The sequence below is a fragment of the Peromyscus maniculatus genome, chromosome 8 (genome assembly GCF_049852395.1).
Source record: "Peromyscus maniculatus bairdii isolate BWxNUB_F1_BW_parent chromosome 8, HU_Pman_BW_mat_3.1, whole genome shotgun sequence".
NCBI lineage: Eukaryota > Metazoa > Chordata > Mammalia > Rodentia > Cricetidae > Peromyscus > Peromyscus maniculatus.
In genome coordinates, this window is record NC_134859.1 from 51,646,509 (window position 1) to 51,670,642 (window position 24,134).

At 49.9% G+C, this 24,134-nt stretch overlaps 1 protein-coding gene across 1 annotated transcript; it reads left to right on the forward strand.

Moving 5' to 3' along the window:
- The first annotated feature begins 261 nt into the window (after nt 1-261).
- LOC102913466 (myosin-3) lies at nt 262-22,068 on the forward strand. Its single transcript, XM_006973509.4, has 40 exons — nt 262-412; nt 1,287-1,498; nt 3,024-3,167; nt 3,687-3,843; nt 4,291-4,318; nt 4,608-4,716; nt 5,237-5,329; nt 5,966-6,029; nt 6,118-6,216; nt 7,376-7,479; nt 7,559-7,697; nt 8,296-8,414; nt 8,507-8,656; nt 9,635-9,805; nt 9,894-10,200; nt 10,325-10,395; nt 11,255-11,342; nt 11,431-11,548; nt 11,929-12,052; nt 12,146-12,282; nt 12,583-12,838; nt 13,031-13,273; nt 13,366-13,542; nt 13,669-13,814; nt 13,895-13,985; nt 14,781-15,170; nt 15,263-15,389; nt 16,212-16,330; nt 16,524-16,720; nt 17,052-17,235; nt 17,853-18,018; nt 18,316-18,440; nt 18,922-19,230; nt 19,343-19,546; nt 19,622-19,747; nt 20,526-20,696; nt 20,789-20,893; nt 21,055-21,150; nt 21,248-21,385; nt 21,916-22,068. Exons 2-40 carry the CDS (start codon nt 1,295-1,297, stop codon nt 21,940-21,942), a joined length of 5,823 nt encoding a protein of 1,940 aa, XP_006973571.1. The 5' UTR covers nt 262-412; nt 1,287-1,294; the 3' UTR covers nt 21,943-22,068.
- The last annotated feature ends 2,066 nt before the right edge of the window (nt 22,069-24,134 follow it).

Sequence of the window (24,134 nt, forward strand, 5' to 3'; positions counted from 1 at the left end):
TAGCCAATCTCAGCATTGTCTCTGATCGAAGACAACCAGGAGGCCTGACCTCACCTGCTAACAGAAGCTTTTATTGGCAGGGACTCAGTCCATGTAGAATCCTTGTCCTATTCACGTGGGATGATCTTGCAGTTTGAAGAAGCTGTCAGAGTGGGCTGGGAGAGCCAGCCTGCCCGGCAGTTGGCAGCTCTGCCTAGCTGGAGGCCGTGACCTGTCTGCTCCTCTAGCTTGCCTCAGGGTTAAAGGCTCTTTATAACGGTCTAGGCCTTTGAGTGTGTGAGTTGAGTCTCATCAAGATCTGGTTCAACACAGAAGCAGACATCGCGCATCTCTAAGCTTCTCTGTGTGCTGTTGCAGGTCCCGTAGCTCCACAGCTGCTGCTGTTTTCTGCTGTCCTGTGGGTGTGACTCAGGTGAGAATCAGGCCCGGTCCCTGGGCTTCAGAAAGTCTTCAGGTAAACCCAGACCACCCAGTGCTCCCTCGTCCAAGTGAGTTTCAACACAGACTAGGCTTCAGGGAAGGAGAGAAAGGTCTTTCCTCTCCAGGGCTGCAGGAGGATCCCATGTATTCTTTGTGGGTTTTTTGTTTGTTTGTTTGTTTGCTTGTTTATTTTTTTAAGACAGGCTCTCACTATGTAGCCCTTGATGGCCCAGAACTCACTAGAAAGACCAGGATGACTTCAGACTCACAGAAATCCGCCTGCCTCTGCCTCCTGAGTGCTGGGGTTAAAAGCATGTTCCTCCATGCCTGGCCTTCTGTCCATTCTGAGTGTGGGAGGAAGAAGCCATCTCAACTCAAAACACTTCAAAATTGCCTCTTCCATTTGCTGTTCAGCATGCTCTCTTCGAGGAATGCCTTTATTTATTTACTTACTTACTTACTTACTTATTTATTTATTTGCTTACTTACTTTTCATGGTATTTATTTTTGAATGTTCTGTCAGCCATATGTGTATATGTGTATCTCAGAAGAAGAAAATGAAGTGTCAGGAGTGGGATTTCAAAAGCCCAGATTGAAGGAACTGAGACACTTGGATTAAACAGACTCGATCTAAGCCCACAGCACACAGTAGCAACTCAACAAATATGAGCTGATTACATTTTCCCAGTGCTGACTCCTTGTGTGGAGCCAGCCCCACCGGGCATGGAACAGCCCAGGTCTCCTTGACCCAGTCTGAAAGGCTTCCATGGACAGCAGAGGGGCAGGCTGATCTCCTAGGGTGGGTGGGAGGCTGCCTGCTGCCTGGCCAGGGAGCAGCTGGCCTGACTGCTGGGTTTGTTCTCCAGCTGGCGCCATGAGTAGCGACTCTGAGATGGAAGTGTTCGGCATAGCCGCGCCTTTCCTCCGCAAGTCGGAAAAGGAGAGGATTGAAGCCCAGAACCAGCCCTTTGATGCCAAAACCTATTGCTTTGTGGTTGACTCAAAGGAAGAATATGCCAAGGGGAAAATTAAGAGTAGCCAGGATGGGAAGGTCACCGTGGAGACGGAAGACAACAGGGTAAGGTGTTTGCTCCTCACATTGCTTTGCATAAACATCTCCTCCCTCCTTCACCCACTTCCAGAGCCAGAGCCTGGGTCTGGAATTCAGCATCTGAACCAGTGTGAGGTATCCAGACACTGGGAGAAAGCTGAATGCCCCGGGCTCTGTAGCCAGATGGGAGATGGGCCCTGCGGTGGCTGATTTAGTTTTGGGTGTCTTTTGTCACTGTTTGCATTGTCCTGGGCCAGAGAACCAGCTTCGTTGTCTCAAGGGCTAGAGTACTTCTGGAACACCCAGAACTGTTTGTAGGTTCCTCCACTTCTGTCAATGGTCATCTAACCAAGGAAGGTCAGGGACCCTAGAGGACCACAAGGTCAACATCAAGAACCAGGCTCTCTGTATCTGGAATGGGAAGGGCAATTGAGCCCACGACATTCTGTGGGAGGAAGGGAGGAAGTTGGGACTTGAGAAAATCCTGAATCTGGCAGTGTTACAAGGAAGAAAACCAAAGAGGCATGGGTACAGCTCAATGATAGAACACTGGGCCCAGCACATACAGGGTCCTGGATTCGGTCACCATGGTGTGACGGAGGTAGAAGCAGAGTCAGGACAAAGAAGATGCAAGAGATGAAGGAAATGATGTCATTCAGTGGAGCAGGGAAGAAAGGGGCAGTACAAGTATGGAAGGAACCTCTGCATATTCCAGATAAAGAGGCTGAGAATGGGCTTCCAGAACAGGATGGAAGGCAGAAGCTAGACTCAATGTAGGATTATCCCTGGGTCTTGGGAGAACATGCCTGCGAGGGCACAGGAGAGCCCATGGCCCAGGGCGACTTAAGGGAAGAAGGCAGCTTTCTGGCCCATACTGCTCAGGGATTGGCTATTTCCAGAGTCACTCCACAGAGAAAGGTGGGCAGGAGCTGACAAACCCATCACAGGCTGTCCACAGAGGAAAGCCCCAGGGCTTGGTGATGAAAGTCTCCCTCTCAAGGAAGAGATCTAGGGATGCTGCAGGAAGGGAAGGGTGGGCCAGCAGCTCTTCCCCAAGAGCAGGGAAAGTGGCGAAGGAAGATGGAGGGGGTCTCAAAGCTGGACAGCTGCTTCTACAGGGCGGCGAAGTCGGCAGGCCCTGTGGGTACCACACCAGGGACACAGTGTCTCTTATTTCCTGTTGTCCTTTTTCTCTGAGCAGGTAGGAGAATTACAGGGACAGCCAACACCACAGCCAGACAGCTTTCTTCAGCTCCCATTCTGTGTCACAGGCCTCCACTTAGTCCTCGGAGGTCCCCCGTCATCATCTTCTCACTATCCCCCAACCCCAGGCCCACCAGATAGGGAAAATCAAAAGTCCTGAGTGGTGGGAACAGAACCCACGCTGTACCCCCACCCACACACACATGCCGTGCCAACCTTGTTTTCCCTCCCTGCCACCCAGATATTTCTTCTGCTCAGCCGCTTTGCAGTCTCTCCCAGGGTGCCAGGCACCCACAGCTGTCCAACAGCTGGGGAACGTTAGCTAAACCTCGTGACCCTTCCCTTTCAGACCCTGGTGGTTAAACCGGAGGACGTGTATGCCATGAACCCCCCCAAGTTCGACAAGATCGAGGACATGGCCATGCTCACTCACCTGAATGAGCCCGCGGTGCTGTACAACCTCAAGGACCGCTACACGTCCTGGATGATCTACGTCAGTGGCTGCTCGCTCCCCCCGACCTCGGGCTTTCCTGTGGCATCAGATGGGGGAGGGGGAGGGGGCCCGGGGGGAGCCTGCAAAGGGAGGGGAGTCTTCCTTGACTGGCAGAAAGAGAGGAGATGGAATAGGGAAGAGAATGACGAAGAGACAGATGGAAAAGCAGGAGCTGGGTGGGACAGGAGGAGGGGGCTGGAGGAAGGAAGGTGGGGAGGAGGGGGGAAGATAGAGAGGAGGAGCCAAAGAGCAAGAAAGCTGAGGTCACGGTGGGGTCAGCATGGGACTAGCTGTGGGAGGACTGGCTGCTTTCCTCTTTGAATTTCAGTCGCTTCATCCATAAATAGAAATCATCTCTTCTTTATGAGTTATCAAAAGAAGCCTGGGATAATGATAAAGGATATATATATACACACACATATACATATATATGTGTATATATATAAAACATATGTATATATGCCTATATTATGTATATGATATATACATATATATGTATGTATTTTTTTCCTCTCATAGACCTATTCGGGCCTCTTCTGTGTCACCGTCAACCCCTACAAGTGGCTGCCGGTGTACAACCCTGAGGTGGTGGACGGCTACCGAGGCAAAAAGCGACAGGAGGCCCCGCCCCACATCTTCTCCATCTCTGACAACGCCTACCAGTTCATGCTGACGGGTGCGTTTTCCAGGAGAAAGTATGGGGATGGGGAGTGGGAACTAGACAGACTCAGGGTCATTCTGGGGCGAGACTCTGGAGAAGGAAGGGCAAGGAGGAAAGAGGTCCTGGGGGCCAGGGTGAGGAGTCTGCATTCTGTGTAGGTATTGGTTAGACCCTAGGAAATGAATATCCTTATGGATCAGAAACAAAGACGGACCATCTTAGGTGGTTCAACCTCCGAGGATGAGAGGCCTCAGTTCTCATCAATGGGCTTAACTTCTTTGAGTCTCCTTATCAGGACAGAAGCTCTTTAATCCCCCACCTATGACTAAGCAGACAAACTAAAAATTAAATAAGTAAATAAATAAAGGGAAAAGGACCGGAGCAGTGGCAGCCTACTGCTTGCGGGATGGATACAACCTCTTTGGACATAGGCGTCAGCTCTGTTTCCTTCCCCTTTGACAGATCGTGAAAACCAGTCTATCCTGATCACGTGAGTACCCCTGCTTGCAGAGGTTTGGCAGCTGGGGCCAAGGGTGCCATTCCTTCAGCTCTGTTCATTAGGCAGAGCTTGGAGCAAAGCCCATGGTGAAGAGACAGGTCGGGGATGGGTGAAAAAGCCTCAGAAAAACTGGGATTACCCATGCTCGGAACAACTAAGGCAGTAGCCTGGCTCCTCTTCCCCTCTGTGTGTCAGAAGTGTTGAAGACTAGCGGGTGACTCCTTGGGGTGCTGGTTTATGAACAGGACTAATTTCTTTGTCCTTCCGTCCTTCTAAACAGCGGAGAATCCGGGGCCGGGAAGACTGTGAACACCAAGCGGGTCATCCAGTACTTTGCGACAATCGCAGCCACTGGTGACCTCGCCAAGAAGAAGGACTCCAAAATGAAGGTGGGGAAGGGAGCCAAGAAATGAGAGTGGGCTAGGGTGCAAGAACCTGGGGGACAGCGTGTGCTTGACCACGGGCCCAGATCCTGTGATTTCTTAGCAGATGAGATGCCAATGTTTTATAAGAGGTCTGGGGGTAAGTCAGAGAGCTTGTTCCTTCGGGGTGGCCTCACAGAAAGCAGCCTGAGAGCGCTGTGAGGAATGCATATCCCCCTGACTCCAGTCTGCAAGGCTGTGAGAGAAGGAAAGTAATCTCCTTAACTGGAGGACCAAGTTAAAGTGTGTCCACTTAAGAGGTCCAACAGCTGACAAGTCCAAGGGAGATGCAGAAGTGTTTCGAGGAGGGCACGTTGCTGACGTGGCTGGGCTTTCAGTTGCTAAGTCAGGGAGGGAAAGCCTGGCGTTGCTGGAGCAGCCAGGAAGCCAGGCAGGCAGGACAAACAGCAGGTGACGATTGTTTTTTAACCCCCATTCTGTGGCTTACAAAACACATTTTCCCTTCCTCTCTGGTTCTCTTGCTTAGGGGACGCTGGAAGATCAAATCATCAGCGCCAACCCCCTGCTGGAGGCCTTTGGCAACGCCAAGACAGTGAGGAACGACAACTCCTCTCGATTTGTGAGTCTGCCCTTGAGTGTGATGGGCTCTTCGGCCTGCAGGACAGTCAGGGTGCCCGGGCTTGGGGAACTTACAGACCCATGAGAAGAGACAGAGAAAGAAGCAAATACATAGGCCACATGTATATGAGTTTCAAAAAAACTGAGAAACTGGGGACCAGGTCTCCAACACACAGGGCTGGCTGGTAAGGGCTTTCTGGGGGTTGGGCACATGAGCCAAAGGCTGCTGGGTAAGGAAGGGGATGAGGGGAAGAGTAGCTACATGTTCCCTGAGGTGGGAATGGTGTGTGGAACACTCCTACAGAGGAGCCGCGTGGACGTGGCAAGTGGGGAGAGAGAGGGAGAAGAGACCTGTCGCTAACAAGAGCATTAGCCATAAGAAAGCCTTCGGGTAGTACCTTAAGCACCATAGGAAGGATTCTGTAAGCAGGACGTGACATGGTTTGTCAGCCCGGTTAGTTCCTTAATGAGATATGGGGAGCGCAGGAAGAGGCAGACACACCAAAGGGAAGAAGAGGAAGGGAGAGGAGGAAAGACACACTTCGGTTCAGACTACCTACCGAGGGAGAGGCTCCTCTGGGCAGTGCTCAGGCATCTGCTTCCTAGCCACGGAAGGATCTCATCTCCCTCTCCTCAGGGCAAATTCATCCGCATCCATTTCGGCACCACTGGGAAGCTGGCCTCTGCAGACATTGAAACTTGTAAGTGTGCCCAGTGGGACAAGTGCGTCCTCGCAGCCACCGGGGAGCCGGGGACAGCGTGGCCCACAGGCCTTTGCTTCTATTCCAGATCTGCTGGAAAAATCCAGAGTCACCTTCCAGCTGAAGGCTGAGAGGAGCTACCACATCTTCTACCAGATTCTTTCCAACAAGAAGCCTGAGCTGATTGGTGAGGTCATAAGGGTGGGGTGTTGGGGTGGTGGTGTGGTGAGTGTGGAGGGGAGGAGTTGCCTTTGGGCTTTTGGATTATTAGACCCAAGAGAGTTAGTTGCACCTATAGGTGACTCTACAGCCAATGGAGATTTATATCAGCCACGGGATATGGCTTTTTAGGCAGAACTGTACCATTAAAAAAAATCATGTAGTATTCATATGAGTATGTGTGTGGGTGTGCACGGGTGTCTATGCACATTTGTGCAAATGGAGACCTAAGGCTGACTCTGGGTGTCCACTCAACCTTAATATTAAGGCAAAGTCCCTCACCGAGGCTGGAGCTACTCTAGCTAGCCAGCATGCTGCTAGGACCCCTGCCTCTGCCTCCTCAGCGCTGGGGTTACAGGCAGACCCCAAGATCCACCTAACTTTCATATCAGTTTTGGGGATTCGAACTCCAGTCCTTATGCTTACATAGCCAGCACTTTACCTGCTGAGCCATCTCCCCAGTCTGACTGTACCAACTTGAAAAATCTGATAAGATGTGCTGTGTAATAGGGCAAAACCATTGCAGTCTTTGAATAGTTAAGCGCTTAATGGTCCTTGAGCGCCCTCTTGTGTTTCAACACAGGAACCACCTTAGCCACATAAGGCCTGTAGCATAACCCAGGTAACAGCCTGGCTAGGGCCATTCTGCCTCTAGGTTTGTAGCTGATAGAGGCCTCTGTGCTCACTATCTTCTTTTCTGTCTGTACCAGCTAAGCCTTCCGGGCTCCAGCCTGAAAACAGGCTTCCGGTTTCCAGCCAACTTTAGAAAGGGCTGTCCAAAACAGTCTATGCTTTCCCCAGCCTGGACTCCTGTCCTGGCACACACTCATCCAGTTTTCCTTATTCACTGTCCCCAACCTACGCTGGCATGCAACGCTCATTTGCAAAGCAAACAGACAGAAATGTCTTTTCTAGGTTTCTCCCCTTTCATGGCCTGGGGGACTGCAAAGTTGCCCCTAGATTACGTTTTCTGTCACGACCTGAGCAATGTGAAGTTGTCTAGGCTCTAGAAAGTTCTTTTGCATTTAACTTTGACCCTAGTCACAGGTCAGGGTTCAGGGGCTCCATTCCACCCGTTGGATTTTTCCCTACACGTGTGTGAATTCCTCAAACATTCATCGTTTCAGAGTTGCTGCTGATTACAACCAACCCTTATGACTACCCGTTCATCAGCCAGGGTGAAATCCTGGTGGCCAGCATTGACGATGCCGAGGAACTGTTGGCTACAGATGTAAGGAGGACCATAGCAGGGTGGGAGAGCCTCTCCACGGTGAGGGTGATGGACAGACGAGCTGTTCTTTCCATTGCAGAGTGCCATCGACATCCTGGGCTTCACTCCAGAGGAGAAATCTGGACTGTATAAACTGACCGGGGCCGTGATGCATTATGGGAACATGAAGTTCAAGCAGAAGCAGCGAGAGGAGCAGGCTGAGCCGGATGGCACCGAAGGTACATTGTCACCACAGCAGGCTACAGAGCCCAAGCAGAGGGGTCATTCCCCTGGGGCCATCCAGAGCCTCTTTGGAAAATGATTAATCTACCCGCCCCCCAACCCCAGAAGGTGAGGGAGGTTTTTCTGGGACTGCAACAAGATAAGAAACCATCACTACAGGCTTTAAAAAAAACTTATTAGTTGTGTGTGTGTCTGTGTGTATGTGTGTGTGTGCATCCATGCATCCTATATATAGCTCATGTGTGGAGGTCAATGCACAACTTTCAGGAGTTGGTTCTCTCCTTCCACAAGGAGGATCAAACTCAGTTGCCAGGAGTGGTGGCCCGTGCCTCTACCTGCTAAGCCGTCTCCGGCCCCTCCACCCATTTCTGCTGAATTCCTAGGAAGGTCTTATTCCAGATGCAATGTGAAATGGCCAGGGCTTTCCAGAACCAAATCCCGCTGCTTTTTGAAGATTCCCACACTCTCCGAGTGATGTGGTGTCGCTGGTCCCACATAGATATTTAGGGGATGGGGAATCTGAAGATGCCAAGGAGAAACATCTCAGTGGCTTTCCTCCTGCCTTCTTGAACATGGTCTTCTCTTTCTGACCAGTGGCCGACAAGACAGCCTACTTGATGGGCCTGAACTCTTCAGACCTCCTCAAAGCCTTGTGCTTTCCTAGAGTGAAAGTCGGGAACGAGTACGTTACAAAGGGCCAAACTGTGGACCAGGTAAGGGACTGCCTGGAGGCCAGGAGGAGGGGGGCCCTGGGGCCCTGACGGTCACTGCCTTCTTACTAGTTTGCTGGCCTTTCCTTCAACAGGTTCATCATGCCGTCAATGCGCTCTCCAAGTCTGTTTATGAAAAGCTCTTCCTGTGGATGGTCACTCGGATTAACCAGCAGCTAGACACGAAGCTCCCAAGACAACACTTCATTGGGGTTTTGGACATTGCGGGTTTTGAAATTTTTGAGGTTGGTTGTTATTTGTGTCTTCTCATGTCCTTGTGTAGGAAGTTTTCGTAACCCCAAAGCGGGGGCGCCGAGGTGGTTTCCTTGTAGGAAGGATAGAAAGAGTGAGTCAGGTAGGAGAGAAATAGCCTATCCGGACAGTTTGCATTGTTTTCAGACAGTGGAAGGGGCGGGGGAGATGGTTTAGGCAGTAAGGTGCCTGCCTTGAAAGTAGGGAGACCCGAGTGTGATGCCTAGGATGCATGCATTAAAAAAAGAAAAATAAAATAAAAAGCTGGCCATGGTGGTGTGTCTCAGCAGACATAAGCTGACCCCTGGGGCTCACTGGCCATTCAGCCTACCCTACTCAAAATTTCCAGGCCAAGAAGAGATCTTGTCTCAAAAGAAAAAAGTGGGTGGTGGATGTTGCTTGGAGAATGACACTCAAAGTTGTCTTCCAGCCTCTGCAGGCACACACACACACACACACACACACACACACACACACACACTCATGCAGATACACACAGGGCTGTAGACTTCCTTCAAGTGGAATTTTAAAGGATATCACCAAATAGGTAAAATTTCAAAAAATCCAATGGAGAGCCAGAGAAGTGGAAATTCGATACAGTGCATCATGTACTAGTTGATAGAATTATCTGACAGGTTCTGAGTTGGAAGCAACCATGTATTCAGTGTTTACCAGGCAGTGGCCATGCAGGCAGGCAGAAGGGTAGCTTGCAGTTTAGTTGAGAATAAACTGTAGGGCATGCAGAAGCGTAAACGTAAGGTAAGTGCACAAGAGGTGCCCAGAGGCAGGAGAACCATCTAAGTAGAAGGCTCTACAGAGGAGATATGGTCAGAGCTGGGCCTCAAGGAATCATGACTGGCTCTGAAAACATAGATGAGCAGGTGGGACCCCGTCCATGAGAACGAATGCTGATGGAGTTTCATTCTGAAAGAGGTCTAATTTTTCATGTGAACGTTATATTTTAATGTCAGTATAACAGCCTGGAGCAGCTGTGCATCAACTTCACCAACGAGAAATTGCAACAGTTTTTCAACCACCACATGTTCGTGCTGGAGCAGGAAGAATACAAGAAGGAAGGCATCGAGTGGACGTTCATCGACTTCGGGATGGACCTGGCCGCCTGCATCGAGCTCATCGAGAAGGTATCCTACTCCGTCTGCTCTGAGCACCCTTCCCATGTACTCCGCTGCTCATGGTTACTCAGATGCCTTTGTCTCACCTTCCATCCAGCCGATGGGCATCTTCTCCATCCTGGAAGAGGAGTGCATGTTCCCCAAGGCGACAGACACCTCCTTCAAGAACAAGCTGTATGACCAGCACCTGGGAAAATCCAACAACTTCCAGAAGCCTAAGGTGGTCAAAGGCAAGGCCGAGGCCCACTTCTCCCTCATTCACTACGCGGGCACCGTGGACTACAGCGTCTCAGGCTGGCTGGAGAAGAACAAGGACCCCCTGAATGAGACGGTCGTGGGGCTGTACCAGAAGTCCTCCAACAGACTCCTAGCGCATCTCTATGCCACCTTTGCTACAACAGATGGTAACTAACAGACCCTAGACATGGGGGTGGGGCTTTGTCCTCACGTGACCATCTCCCTTTCCCACAGCACCCAAAAGTCTCGGTAGCTCTATCGACAGTGCCTGGCCCCTTTCGTGTCTTACAGCTGACGGCGGGAAGAAGAAAGTCGCTAAGAAAAAAGGCTCTTCCTTCCAAACGGTCTCTGCGCTTTTCAGGGTAGGACATTTCTGAGTTAATCCGTCCGCAGTTCACTGGAGTCATCGCAAAATGAGCAACGCTGAGATCCTAGACTTGATTTGTTCAAGGGTAGTAATGTTGCCTGAGTCTGATGGCTGTCACTGAGTGAGGTCAACTGGCCATGTACAGATGAGGTCTAACACAGATGGGACCAAGATGAATTTCCATTTTGTGCTATCACTAGCAGGGGTGGCCATCTACGGAAGGGAGTTCTCAGCTCTAATTACCTAGCTGCCTTCAGGACACCTGAAGTAGCCCTCCCGGCACCCGGTAGAGACAGACATGTGTTCTGTGTTGATTGGGGGAACCACTTGGTGGTGGGTGACCATCTTGCAACCCGGGAGAAAGATGACTGAGGTGGAGGTCACATTTCCCTCTCCTTAGGACCAGAAGTGGTTCAGACTTCAGATTTTTTTTTTTTATTAATCCCTATATAAAATGAGATTTCTCAAATATGGGACTCAACACCAAGCACAAAATCCATCTGTAGTCCGTATATGCCTTATATAGGCAGGATGAAGGTAATTTTATAAGATATCTGAAGCATACTGCTGTTTGGCCTCCATAGGGTGGAACGTTCCTTTTGCATGGCATGCTGGTACTCAAAAAAATTTCAAAAGGGACAAGGTTCAGGTTTTAGAGCAATTTAGATTTTCAATCGAGGGAAATGTCCAAGTTGGGTCAGTTGTCTGTATGTCCGGCCTCGGGATGATCCAAGGACAGAGTTAATTTCACAATTCTTAGGTTGAAGCCACAGATTTTAGTTTTTACCACCAGCGTGTGTTTGTCTCTGTGGAGGTTTATAGTAGGCTGCCAAGGGAAACCTTTTTTCTTTTAGGAAAACCTGAACAAGCTGATGTCCAACCTCAGAACCACCCACCCCCACTTTGTACGCTGTATAATACCCAATGAGACTAAGACCCCAGGTGAGACAGACACCGGCCGCCCCTCTGGTTGCTGCTGCGTCTGTGAGGGCTTCCAAGTGACACTCAGATACCTTGTCTGTGTTCTCAGGGGCCATGGAGCACAGTCTGGTCCTGCACCAGCTCAGGTGTAACGGGGTCCTGGAAGGCATCCGCATCTGTCGGAAGGGGTTCCCCAACAGGATCCTGTATGGGGACTTTAAACAAAGGTACATTGTCCAAATCTTTGTTCTTCCTTTGACAAGGATAAGGACTGGAATCTGGGGAAAGGCATATCGGAGGAAAAGACCCATTTCAAGAGAGTTGTGGTTTGTCTTCTATGTGAAATAACCTACCGCTTGGTCAAGGTTCACACCCTTGTACCTTCCACATTTCTTTAGAACTTGTCAGATATATAAACAGGGAAGGGGAAGAAAGCCCTGGCCCAAGGGCCCCAAGGCCTGTGTTCCAGGCTACTATCTAGAGATGTGACTGTGGGCAGGTTTTTTTTACTTCCCGGGAACTAGGCTTTCTGGTCTATAGGAAGAGAGGCCTGCGATCACAGGTCTTTGCCAACAGCCTGTGACCATTTCTGTGTCCACAATGGCAGATATCGAGTACTGAATGCCAGTGCTGTCCCAGAGGGCCAGTTCATCGACAGTAAGAAAGCTTGCGAGAAGCTCTTGGCTTCCATTGACATCGACCACACACAGTACAAATTTGGACACACAAAGGTAGCGCATCGATTCTGCCTCATGCTGTTAGCCTTTGTGTCCTCTTAACACAATGAGCCAGCTGGCTCATTGTTCTTACCCATCCTCCCAAAGGTGTTCTTTAAGGCCGGCTTGCTTGGAACCCTGGAAGAGATGCGGGATGACCGCTTGGCCAAACTGATCACTCGGACTCAAGCTGTGTGCAGAGGGTTTCTCATGCGTGTGGAATTCCAGAAGATGATGCAAAGGAGGTTAGAGTGGGGTCTTTGTTTAAGCATGAGCTCTTTGGGAGAAGGGGGAAGGGAGAATCCCTTGTAGAAATGAGCAATAGTTTTTTTTTTCTTTGTTCTCAAATTACATTTTATTTATTTATTGCATTTATGTGTGTGGACCTGTATGCCAAGGCAAACTTGTAGGGTCAGAGGATAGCTTGCAAGAATCAGTTCTTGCCCCCACCATGTGGGGCCTAGGAATCAAAATCAGCTCATCACGCTTAGCATCAGGCACCTTTACCTGCTGAGCCATCTGGCTGGACCATTTTTTGTTTTCAGGGAGTCCATCTTCTGCATCCAGTACAACATCCGTGCCTTCATGAATGTCAAGCACTGGCCCTGGATGAAGCTCTTCTTCAAGATCAAGCCGCTACTGAAGAGCGCAGAGACCGAGAAGGAGATGGCCACCATGAAGGAAGAGTTCCAGAAAACCAAAGATGAGCTCGCCAAGTCGGAGGCAAAGAGGAAGGAGCTGGAGGAAAAGCTGGTCACCCTGGTGCAAGAGAAGAATGACCTGCAGCTTCAAGTACAGGCTGTACGTCTCTAGGAATTTTGCTTTTTCATATTCCAGACTTGATTATGATTTTAGGAAAGCTGGGTTATTGAGGGCGGGGCTTGGGTGGGTGCTGGGATTTGCTTGGAGTCAGAGAGGACTTCATATAGAATGGAAGACAGCAATATCTCAATCCTTTGGCCCCTTAAAGGGAATTGTGATTTCTTTTTAAAGGAGAGTGAAAATTTGTTGGACGCTGAGGAACGGTGCGACCAGCTGATCAAAGCCAAATTCCAACTGGAGGCCAAAATCAAGGAGGTGACAGAGAGAGCTGAGGATGAGGAGGAGATCAATGCTGAGCTGACGGCCAAGAAGAGGAAGCTGGAGGATGAGTGCTCAGAGCTGAAGAAAGACATCGACGACCTGGAGCTGACCCTGGCCAAGGTTGAGAAGGAGAAGCACGCCACAGAGAACAAGGTTGTCCCTCCCCCGCCATTCCTCTCCGGCTCCATTCACTCATTTCAAACCAAGCTCCGTTTCCTCTTCTAATTGCTTGTGGCTTCTTCTAGGTAAAAAACCTTACTGAGGAACTGGCCGGGTTAGATGAAACCATTGCAAAGCTAACACGGGAGAAGAAGGCCCTCCAAGAGGCCCACCAGCAGACCCTGGATGACCTCCAGGCTGAAGAAGACAAGGTCAACTCTCTGAGCAAGCTCAAGAGCAAGCTGGAACAGCAAGTGGATGATGTGAGCAGAGGGCCTTAGTCTCAGGAGCGTGGAGCCTCAGGGCGGAAGAGCCCTGGGCAGGGGCTAGGTGGGGCCGTCCCCTTGGAAATCATTTGATCCTAAAGGGGCAAATGATGCCTTTTGCAGCTGGAGAGTTCCCTAGAACAAGAAAAGAAGCTACGTGTGGACCTGGAAAGGAACAAAAGGAAGCTGGAGGGAGATCTGAAGCTCGCCCAGGAGTCCATATTAGATCTGGAGAATGACAAGCAGCAGCTGGATGAGAGGCTCAAGAAGTATGTCCCCCAAACACGGGCTTCCATCCCGTGAGTGGCTGGGGACCCCACCCTCACGCGTTCTCTGTGTCCCGCCACAGGAAGGACTTTGAATACAGCCAGCTGCAGAGCAAAGTGGAGGACGAGCAGACACTGAGCCTCCAGCTTCAGAAGAAGATCAAAGAGTTACAGGTAGGAGGCCTTCCGCGCTTGCTTGCCCTTGTTGATCATGCAGAAGCATGGGTGGTGTCTGCTCAAAGCCGTTGAGAGCAGGTGGGGTAGGACCGTGTGGCTGCCAGCCTCATGGGACCCAACTCTGCCAGGCTGACATGGCCGTGGTGACTGTGATGACCATGTTCCCTAAACTTGCAATAAAATGCACGGAGGTGAATGGAGAAATTTCCAGGGTAGTGACCGTATTGGTGTAGGAAAGATTCGTTTGCAGGAAAATTAGCAGCATTTATGTTTTTCGGGCGCACGGGGGCGGGGGGGTGGTGGGGGGGGGGGTGGTGGGGGGGGTGGGGTGGGGGTGAGGGCATGGAGGCATCCATGAGCAGATTCATCTGGTGGGAATAAAACCTCATCTGCTCAATCATCATCATGGACTAATTTTGTATATTAATGGGCTTCCGTGTGCTCATTCATCACGTGCCTACAGTGTGCAGTAATTCAGCTCTCTCTTAACCACTTTCCCTACCTTCCTAGCCTTTAGCAATTACTGTTTCATATTCAGATTGACTTAAACAAATTCTTCACATGAAAACGTGCACTACGTGTTTTTCTATGTCTAGCATCTTTCATTTTGCAGCAAATGGTAGGGCTTCATTTTTTTTTTTTTTTTTTTAAGTTGAGTAACATGCCACCATTTAAGTGAAGGACATTTGCTTCATGCACTCGTGGGTTGATGGCACCTACTTGGATGCCATGTTAGCTGTTGTGAAGAGTGACCCTTAAGAGTCTCGTAAGGGAACTGGCTGTCCCCTACAGGCTCGCATCGAGGAGCTGGAGGAAGAGATAGAGGCAGAGAGAGCCACCCGGGCCAAGACAGAGAAGCAGCGCAGCGACTATGCCCGCGAGCTGGAGGAGCTGAGTGAGCGGCTGGAGGAGGCGGGAGGGGTCACCTCTACCCAGATTGAGTTGAATAAGAAGCGCGAGGCCGAGTTCTTGAAGCTGCGCAGGGACCTGGAGGAGGCCACCTTGCAGCACGAGGCCACCGTGGCCACCCTGCGGAAGAAGCACGCGGACAGCGCGGCCGAGCTGGCGGAGCAGATCGACAACCTGCAGCGCGTCAAGCAGAAGCTGGAGAAGGAGAAGAGCGAGTTCAAGCTGGAGATCGACGATCTCTCCAGCAGCGTGGAGAGCGTGTCCAAATCCAAGGTGAGGGGCCGGGTGGGCCGGTCCAGAGAGGACACCCGCAGTGGGTCAACCTGAGGCCGCCTGCAGACCTCCTTCCCCCTTCCAATCCTCAGGCCAATCTGGAGAAGATTTGCCGAACTCTGGAGGACCAGTTAAGTGAGGCCAGGGGCAAGAACGAGGAGACCCAGAGGAGCCTGAGTGAGCTGACCACGCAGAAGTCCCGGCTGCAGAGCGAGGCGGGTGAGCCATATGCCCGTGATGCTTTGCGAACCAGAAGGCTTTTCTAGCGGGGCAGCACCTTTGAGGAGAGGGTGTTTTGTTTTGTTTCTGCTCTGCTTTATTTTCTTTTGTTTTAAAGACAGCATCCCACTCTGTAACCTTGACTGGCCTGGGACTCCCTATGTAGACCAAGCTGGCCTGGAACGTACAGAGATCTGCCTGCCTCCGTCTCCGCGGGCCTGGTGTTTGGAACAGCCTTTTTCGTGGCTTGCTTCCTTTCTCCTGAAACGTGTTTTTAGAAATCCACCCTTCCCCGGTGTGGTGGTGCAGGCCTTTAACACCACAAATCAAGTGGTTCTTTGGTGCAGCCACAGGCCAGTAGAGGGAGCAAAGAAACACGTTTTATAAGACCCTTGGAACGGCCTTCTAGGATCATAAGCACCCTGCGTTCCTACCCCCCCTTCTGACTCCTGTATACACTCCAGCTGTTCATATTCACCCAAGAGTCCAACTTCAAATTTCTAGAGGTGAAGTACTAAGTTTTTTCCTTAATGACACATCTGGAATCATCAACCACTGGGATAGGTGGAGAGGCGCCCTGGTGATGTTCAAATTCACGAAGGTTCTCTTGGCTTTCACTGGCAGGGGTCACTCTTGGCTTCCGGTAGTTTTCAGCAGTCTTTCATTGGGATGCCATTTCCTTTTCATGGACATACCCATACTCTCTTAAGAACAGGCCTCACCTCATTACTTGTCCCCCTACCCCAATGAGCACCATGTCTTACACATGGTGAGTGAATGAATGAATGAATGAATGAATGAGCTATTTCCTTCCTGACACAGGTGAGCTGAGTCGCCAACTGGAAGAAAAGGAAAGCATCGTATCTCAGCTTTCCAGGAGCAAGCAAGCCTTTACTCAACAGATAGAGGAGCTCAAGAGGCAGTTGGAGGAAGAGAGCAAGGTACCCGCGCTGAAGGATGCTTTCTTGGCCGGCCTCATTTTCAAATGGCATCTGCAAAATAAAAGCAAAATTGGAAAAAAAAAAAAAAAAAAGCGACTTCATTCAGCTGGGTGTGATAGCAGGACATACCTGGTTTGTGTGTCGTCCACAGTCCTAATCTACAGGGGTGGGTGTCCTTTGATTTTTTTTTCAGGCCAAGAACGCACTGGCCCATGCCCTGCAGTCCTCCCGCCATGACTGTGACCTGCTGCGGGAACAGTATGAGGAGGAGCAGGAAGGCAAGGCTGAGCTGCAGAGGGCGCTGTCCAAGGCCAACAGTGAGGTGGCCCAGTGGAGGACCAAATATGAGACGGACGCCATCCAGCGCACGGAGGAGCTGGAGGAGGCCAAGTAGGCGACTCTAACTAGAACCCCCAAGTGATCTCATGGCTCCGCACATTGGCTTTAGAATGACTTGGGATGAACTTAATGAACACGTTTTTGTTGCTAGACATTTCCCCATCCCGTGTGCATTGGCACAGTGCATTAAGACATCAACTTTGATCCTGGTTAGACCTGAGACGGGCCGTTGATCACAGACTTTGAGTAAATGGGGGAGTCTCTTGGGGTTTATGCGCAGAGGCACGTCAACCACTCGGATTAATGACTCCGGCTTCTTGAGCAGTGATGCTTAAGGAAGTTGAAACTTAACAGTGTCTGCCTCCTCCTCATTTTCTTGCAGAAAAAAACTCGCTCAGCGTCTTCAGGATTCGGAGGAGCAGGTTGAGGCCGTGAATGCCAAGTGTGCTTCCTTGGAGAAGACCAAGCAGAGGCTACAAGGGGAGGTGGAGGATCTGATGGTGGATGTGGAAAGAGCCAACTCCCTGGCGGCTGCTCTGGACAAGAAGCAGAGGAACTTTGACAAGGTGTGGGGCAGCTCCATGTTGGCTGAACTCCTCGGCGTCGGGGTGTTGGGGGCTGAGGGAGGAAGAGGTCGGCTCCCTCCTCTGCCCTACTCCAGTACTGTCTTAGAAAGAGCCTTGAAGTTCACCAGGATGTTGTTTCTCCATCTGTGATGTGGACCGGGATAGGATGGGGCAGAAACCCTTCAGGTGATGGTTAGTAGCAGTGAACCAATTTCCACAGTGCTTTTAAGGACAAAATCTTTTTCATCTGTTCACATTACCCATGTCTTTAGGTGGCTGGCGTGAGACTCAGACTTGGGTCCCTCCCTGTGACCCACAAGTGTGATTTGAACCAATGTTTTAATGAAATACTTGGAAGTTCAGGACCTTTTTTTTTTTTTTTAATTAGGAAAAGGATGATTATGTATAGCTAATTTCCTCCCTAAGAATTCATTTGCTTTTTGGATAGACAATAATCACTGATTGATTATCTCAAGTAAGGTAGCAGAATGAAACCTTAACTTGTTTAGTAATCTAGACAGGCAGACAGGTGGGAGCCCTAACTCTGAGAGCAGTCACCCCAGTGGCGATATTCTGTGAGGAGCTCACTAACAGAGCCTTCCATGGGGATGTTGCAGGTGCTAGCTGAGTGGAAGACCAAGTGTGAGGAGAGCCAAGCAGAGCTGGAGGCAGCCCTCAAGGAGTCCCGATCCTTGAGCACGGAGCTCTTCAAACTGAAAAATGCCTACGAAGAAGCCTTGGATCAACTGGAAACTGTGAAACGGGAGAATAAGAACTTAGAACGTAAGCATTGCAAACCGGTCTGAGATTGTGGGAAACCCTTCCTCTTACCCATCCTGACCAGAGTGTGGGGGATGGGTGAGACTCCATTACTCAGGCTCCTCCACATGGGTCCCCTGATGCACCTGGAGAAAGTGTTCACTGTTGACAAGCTGGTGTTTCTAGGCTCTCTCTACAGTGTCTTATCTCTGGGGAGCAGAGGTCTGTAGAGTTATAGAAGATTAGCAAAAGGCATTGAGTGCATTTGGACGCCCTGTGCAGAAGTGTCCAAATGCACTGGGAAATTTAATTTAATTGCAGAAGAGATAGCGGATCTCACTGAACAAATTGCGGAGAATGGTAAAAGCATCCACGAGCTAGAGAAATCCAGAAAGCAGATGGAGCTGGAAAAGGCTGATATCCAGATGGCACTGGAGGAAGCAGAGGTGAGCGTGAGTGAGGAGGCGAAAACCAGAACTGAGGCAATGGCATGGGAGAGATGGTCACACTTCGCCTTTGGGGAATCATGGTCCTAATGGTCGCTCCTTCCCCATGACTGGAGGCCGAGTGAGATAGTGCCTCTGAGTTATCTTAAGTTTCTTGGAGAAAATCATTACATTAAAACAGTTCTACACCTGAAATTTTACAACCCCTTAGCTAAAGTTAAAACAGCTGTAAAGTGCTTCCTGCTCCTAATAAATAGGAGAGTGTAAACCTCTTTTGTGTCTGAGTGTATAATCATAAATGAATAATAATGAAATGTTTTACTTCTGCACTGAAGATAAGTTTGAGATTTCATTTAAAGGCAGCTTTGATTATTATGGAATTTGATTTAGGAATATCTCATTGGAGCTTTGCTGACCCAAGGTCGTGTGGTCAGCTCTGCAGCAGCGCAGAAACTGTTCCTTTTGGTTTTGTCTTTTAAAGGCAGCCCTTGAGCACGAAGAAGCCAAGATCCTCCGAATCCAGTTAGAACTGACCCAGGTGAAATCAGAGATTGATAGAAAGATTGCAGAGAAGGATGAAGAAATTGAGCAGCTGAAGAGGAACTACCAGAGGACCGTGGAGACCATGCAAGGTGCCCTGGACGCTGAAGTGCGCAGCAGGAATGAGGCCATCCGGCTCAAGAAAAAGATGGAGGGCGACCTCAATGAGATTGAGATCCAGCTGAGCCATGCCAACCGCCAGGCTGCAGAGACCCTCAAGCACCTCCGGAGTGTCCAGGGACAGCTGAAGGTGGAGGGAGCTCCCTGCGGTGGGGGGACTTTTCCAGTGTCCAGATATGTAACGGCTAGGTGAGGCTTCTGGCCCTTGGCCCTCTGCTTCAGACACTTTGTCTTCTGGCTAGGACACCCAGCTGCATCTGGATGATGCTCTCCGGGGCCAGGAGGACCTGAAGGAACAGCTGGCGATCGTAGAGCGAAGAGCTAACCTGCTGCAGGCTGAGGTGGAGGAGCTGCGGGCCACGCTGGAGCAGACAGAGAGGGCCCGGAAGCTGGCAGAGCAGGAGCTGCTCGATTCCAATGAGAGGGTGCAGCTGTTGCACACCCAGGTGAGGGCAGGATATACATGGGGTACGAGGATCCACCTCAGACACGCCTGTATGACACTCCTTCCTCCTCCCCAGAACACCAGCCTCATCCACACCAAGAAGAAGTTGGAGACAGATCTCACACAGCTCCAGAGCGAGGTGGAGGATGCCTGCAGGGATGCAAGGAACGCAGAGGAGAAGGCCAAAAAGGCTATCACTGACGTGAGGCTCTTGCTCCCCACCCCCCACAATGTGGCCACTGAGATTGTGCCTCATTAAAGCCCTTCCTTTTCTGAACCCTAGACATGCCCACTAGAAGTCTACCCTCTTAGGACACACATGGTATACATGCTGCCCCCAAACCATTCCCATCTCCCATCAAACTCACCTGTCCCCTCCTGTACTGTTAAAAGCTGGCAGAGGGGGAGAGGCAGGGTGGGAGTATACTGTTCTTCTGCCTCTAAAGAGGTGCGTCCTTTCATCTAGTGCCTGGAAATGAGACCCCTCTGAGGCACTATCCCACCACATCGCTAACCTTCCTGGGTCTCCAGGCTTTGTTTCTGGTTCTATAGCACCAATGGCGCCACCTGCTGCCCTCTCAGGGAACACCACCTCAGTGCTGTTACACTTTCACAGGGCAGTAAAGAAGGAATACAGATTCCTTACTCCTTGACTCCCTCCCTGGTGCAATTCTAGGTAGCCTCCTCCAAGCCTCAGGAGCCTTTGAAACTGTGTGGTGGTGATAATAAAATAAAGACTCCCTGGGGTCTGGACAGGTTCCAAGATCAGTTTCAGGACTCTGCTTCTCACCTAGTCCTTGTAGAGTTTCTTTTATATATCTTATATCCCAGGTGTAGCTTTTGTGCTGTTCCAAGGTGAGAAGCATATTCACTCATGGTCTTACCCATTGTCCTTTCTGCAAGCATGCTTTCTGGTCAGCCTGGAATGCCGGTTTCCACAGCTGCAGGGTGAGCCTTGCCTAACACACTTGGCTTTTCAGGCTGCCATGATGGCGGAGGAGCTGAAGAAGGAGCAGGACACCAGCGCCCACCTGGAGCGGATGAAGAAGAACCTGGAGCAGACAGTGAAGGACCTGCAGCACCGTCTAGACGAGGCCGAGCAGCTGGCGCTGAAGGGCGGCAAGAAGCAGATCCAGAAACTGGAGACGCGGGTACTTGAAGGGAGAACCCGGGTCAAGCCCAGTTTCCCAGCCTGCTTCACTTAGGGAACAGCTCTAGAATAATGTCCCAAACATCTCCCCAGATCAGAGAGCTGGAGTTTGAGCTGGAAGGGGAACAGAAAAGGAACACGGAGTCTGTGAAGGGCCTGAGGAAGTATGAGCGTCGGGTGAAGGAGCTCACGTACCAGGTAGGTGGAAAGAACACCTAATGTGAGTTTTTTCTCCAAGGTACAAATGGCACAAACAGTCTGGAATAGGATGAAACACTTGCACCCCCCCCCCCCAAACTGGCTAGGCCGTGGTACGACACTGCCCTTCTCTAGTGACGTCCCCACGTTCTCATTTGCAGAGTGAGGAGGACAGGAAGAATGTGCTGAGATTGCAGGATCTTGTGGATAAACTGCAAGTGAAAGTCAAGTCCTACAAGAGGCAGGCCGAGGAGGCTGTAAGTTAGATGTTTGTGTGACCTGGCCCGTTTCCCACAGGGAGCCCTGAGAGAGGGGCACGCTGATTTCACCCACTGGGCTCTTTGCCTAATTTAGGATGAACAAGCCAATGTTCATCTCACCAAATTCCGGAAAGCCCAGCATGAGCTGGAGGAGGCCGAGGAACGTGCTGACATTGCAGAATCGCAAGTCAATAAACTGCGGGCTAAGACCCGGGACTTCACCTCTAGCCGGGTAAGCTGACCTGGGAATTAATTGCTCACAGAGATGCAGAGGCTTCTGAGCTAGAAGTTGCTGTAGAGAATCCTCTACTTCCAGCCGGAGAATCTCAAGCTCGGAGAGAAAACTTTGTTTATAGTCACTAACCTGGGTGGAATCCCTAACTAGAATCCCCGCCTTTAGCTCACAATAAAAACAAAACCAAACCAGAAAACACCTTCCAGCAAACAGATGAATCATAGTCCACTGAGCTGTCTTTCAGCGCCCTCTGCTGGTATGAGCGAGGCTGTTGGAGCACCCTCTAGTGGTGGCTGAAGGTGTCTGCAATGACTGTGACGCAGGTCCATTGCTGCTCCCAGAGCCGCGGACCAGTTTCTGAGGCTGTGGGGTGATTTCACCTAGGCTGCTATACATCCTCCCAAGGACCCCCAAATTCTCTGCATCCCAGTGAAATATACAAACAAATCCTTAATGCTTGCGGGAAGAGGGGTTCGGGAAATGTCTCTGCTGCTTGGCTTGACTGAGAGCATCCACATTCCCTCCAGATGGTGGTCCACGAGAGTGAGGAGTAAGCGAGCCCTCCTGACACAGGGCGGAAGATATGCAGAATGTGTATTTTCACGGCTCCTGACAACCAACCTCAGTTTCCATGTGACTCTTTTCCACATGCAATAAAATTGGCCTTGTTTTCAAGTCGGGCTGTTTTGTCTTGTGTGTTTCTCTCGTCCCCGCATGGAAATGATTCCTCTTTTGTTGACTGTGTTTATGCTGAATACTGAAGTATCAGTAAGCAGATAGCTTGGTGGATTAAAATGGTAAATTTGTGTGTATGGGGGTGGGTGGGTTGGCTTTTGGTTTAAACTTGAGATTAAAAATTTTAAAACACTTCTAAGTTAAGCGTTGCTTCAGTGTAGTTGGGAGAGAGAGCTTTAGGAAACTCATCTATTAATATCCCCTAAGAGAAACACAAAGGGTGGGTTCAGCAACACCGTGTTTCACATTGGGTAGGATTCCTCTCCTACACGTTTTACTAGGGAAATATATCTTGAATCTAGTAAATAATGGTTGGACTCCATACATGACATAAATGAACATCATAGTGTTTGGTCCTCTCAAGAGCTCAGAGGCTAGAGGTGTATGTAGCTCAGGGATAGAGCCCTTACTTATCTCACATACACAAGGCTCAGGGTTCAGTCGTCAGCCACTGTAAATGTGGTTTTTAAAAAATAAGGAAAGAAAACGAGTTCAGTCTGCATCTCCCACTAAACCCCATTATCTTGGGTGCAATCTACCTTATTTTCAGAGTTGAACAAACAAACCATTCATACATCACCCAGGTGAAACTGACTTTTACCCAAAGAGGACAAATGTTGGGAAAGTCAGAATAACCCTCATGCTGATCAGCCAACATTACAGAATGCTCTAACCAGAGATCAACTCAACAAGTAGATCGTCCTGAGCACACTCATTAGAAAGGGTTGCCAAGCCCCTTTCCTTACTGAGGGCTAGAAGATTTTGGGATGACCCAGTTTGACTCAGGTGGGAAGTAGAGGCCAAAGAGTCTTTAACGGTGCTCCAGACCAAGTCAGCACCTCTTGGAGTGTGCAGTTACGGAAGGCAGGAGGCCGCTGTTCCCAGGTAGACTAGGTAGTGAGGGCAGAAGAAATGAGAGACCTGGGCTGTCACAGTTTTCACACAAAGTAGGAGTCCTTCATGAACTGCTACCAGACAAAGGAAAAGATAAGGCTGCCAGACATCCTCTGCCGTCCCAAACAAGGGCATGTGCACTGTTGCTCTCAAAGATTCCCGATCAACAGTCTACACCGGGTCTAGATGGGATTACTACCAATTCAGGGAATTCAGGGATAGAAGATGTAACCAATAAATCCATATTATAGGGAGTTCATCTGAACAAACAATAGGGTTTAAAAAATAAATATAGTGCATGCAAAAATACTGAACAGTAAGGAGACCTATACATTAGGTGAGATTTAACAGGTCTATAAGCCAATTATACTGTAAGGATTTTTAAAAATTTAACATTATGATCTATTAAAAGATTATTGAGTTCGTATGTGTGCACATGCACACACACACACAGATGCATGTGTCTATGTGCACTCAAAACGTGTGTGGAGGTCAGAAGACAACTTGTGGGAGTCAGTTCTCCACTATGTGGGCCTTGGGGATTGAACTCAGGCCACCAAGCTTGGCAGCAAGTGCCTTTACTTACTGAGTGATCTTGCTGGTCCAAGAAGTTGTTACAACTGGATTTGTATGAGAGTGTGTTAAAACATAGAGATGCACCCTTGATAGTAACTATTCCCCTTCCTCCTTAGGGGAGAATCTGCCACTGTGATCCTGTTTCAGAACCAGTTCTTGCTTTTTACAAGTCCATGCTATGACATTTATAGATGAGAAAGGAAGGGAATGTGAGCAAGCTTTGCCTGAAGTCAACGAGCTGACAGAACTGATGGATTCACCAAAGAAGCTCCTGATGTGTCAGATGCAGGATGGAGACACACACACACACACACACACACACACACACACACACACACACACACACACACACACCTGATAGTCTCTGAGGCTGTGGGATCTTCTGTCTTGTCCACTCACCAGTGAAATGTGGCCTTTCACACAAAAGCAGTTTGTTTCTGGAAGCCACCCTGGTGCTAGGCAGTGATTTTGTGAAGGATATAGGTAGGGGAAAAAAATCATTTTTCTGAGAGTTACAATTATCGTGAATTTTTTCAGTTTC

Coding starts and splice junctions, on each gene's coding strand:
- LOC102913466 (XM_006973509.4), top strand. CDS start 1,295: ATGAGTAGCGACTCTGAGATGGAAGTGTTCGGCATAGCCGCGCCTTTC. Junction 11,343..11,430: donor CAATGAGACTAAGACCCCAG/GTGAGACAGACA, acceptor CTGTGTTCTCAG/GGGCCATGGAGCACAGTCTG. Junction 19,547..19,621: donor TGCAGCTGTTGCACACCCAG/GTGAGGGCAGGA, acceptor CCTCCTCCCCAG/AACACCAGCCTCATCCACAC.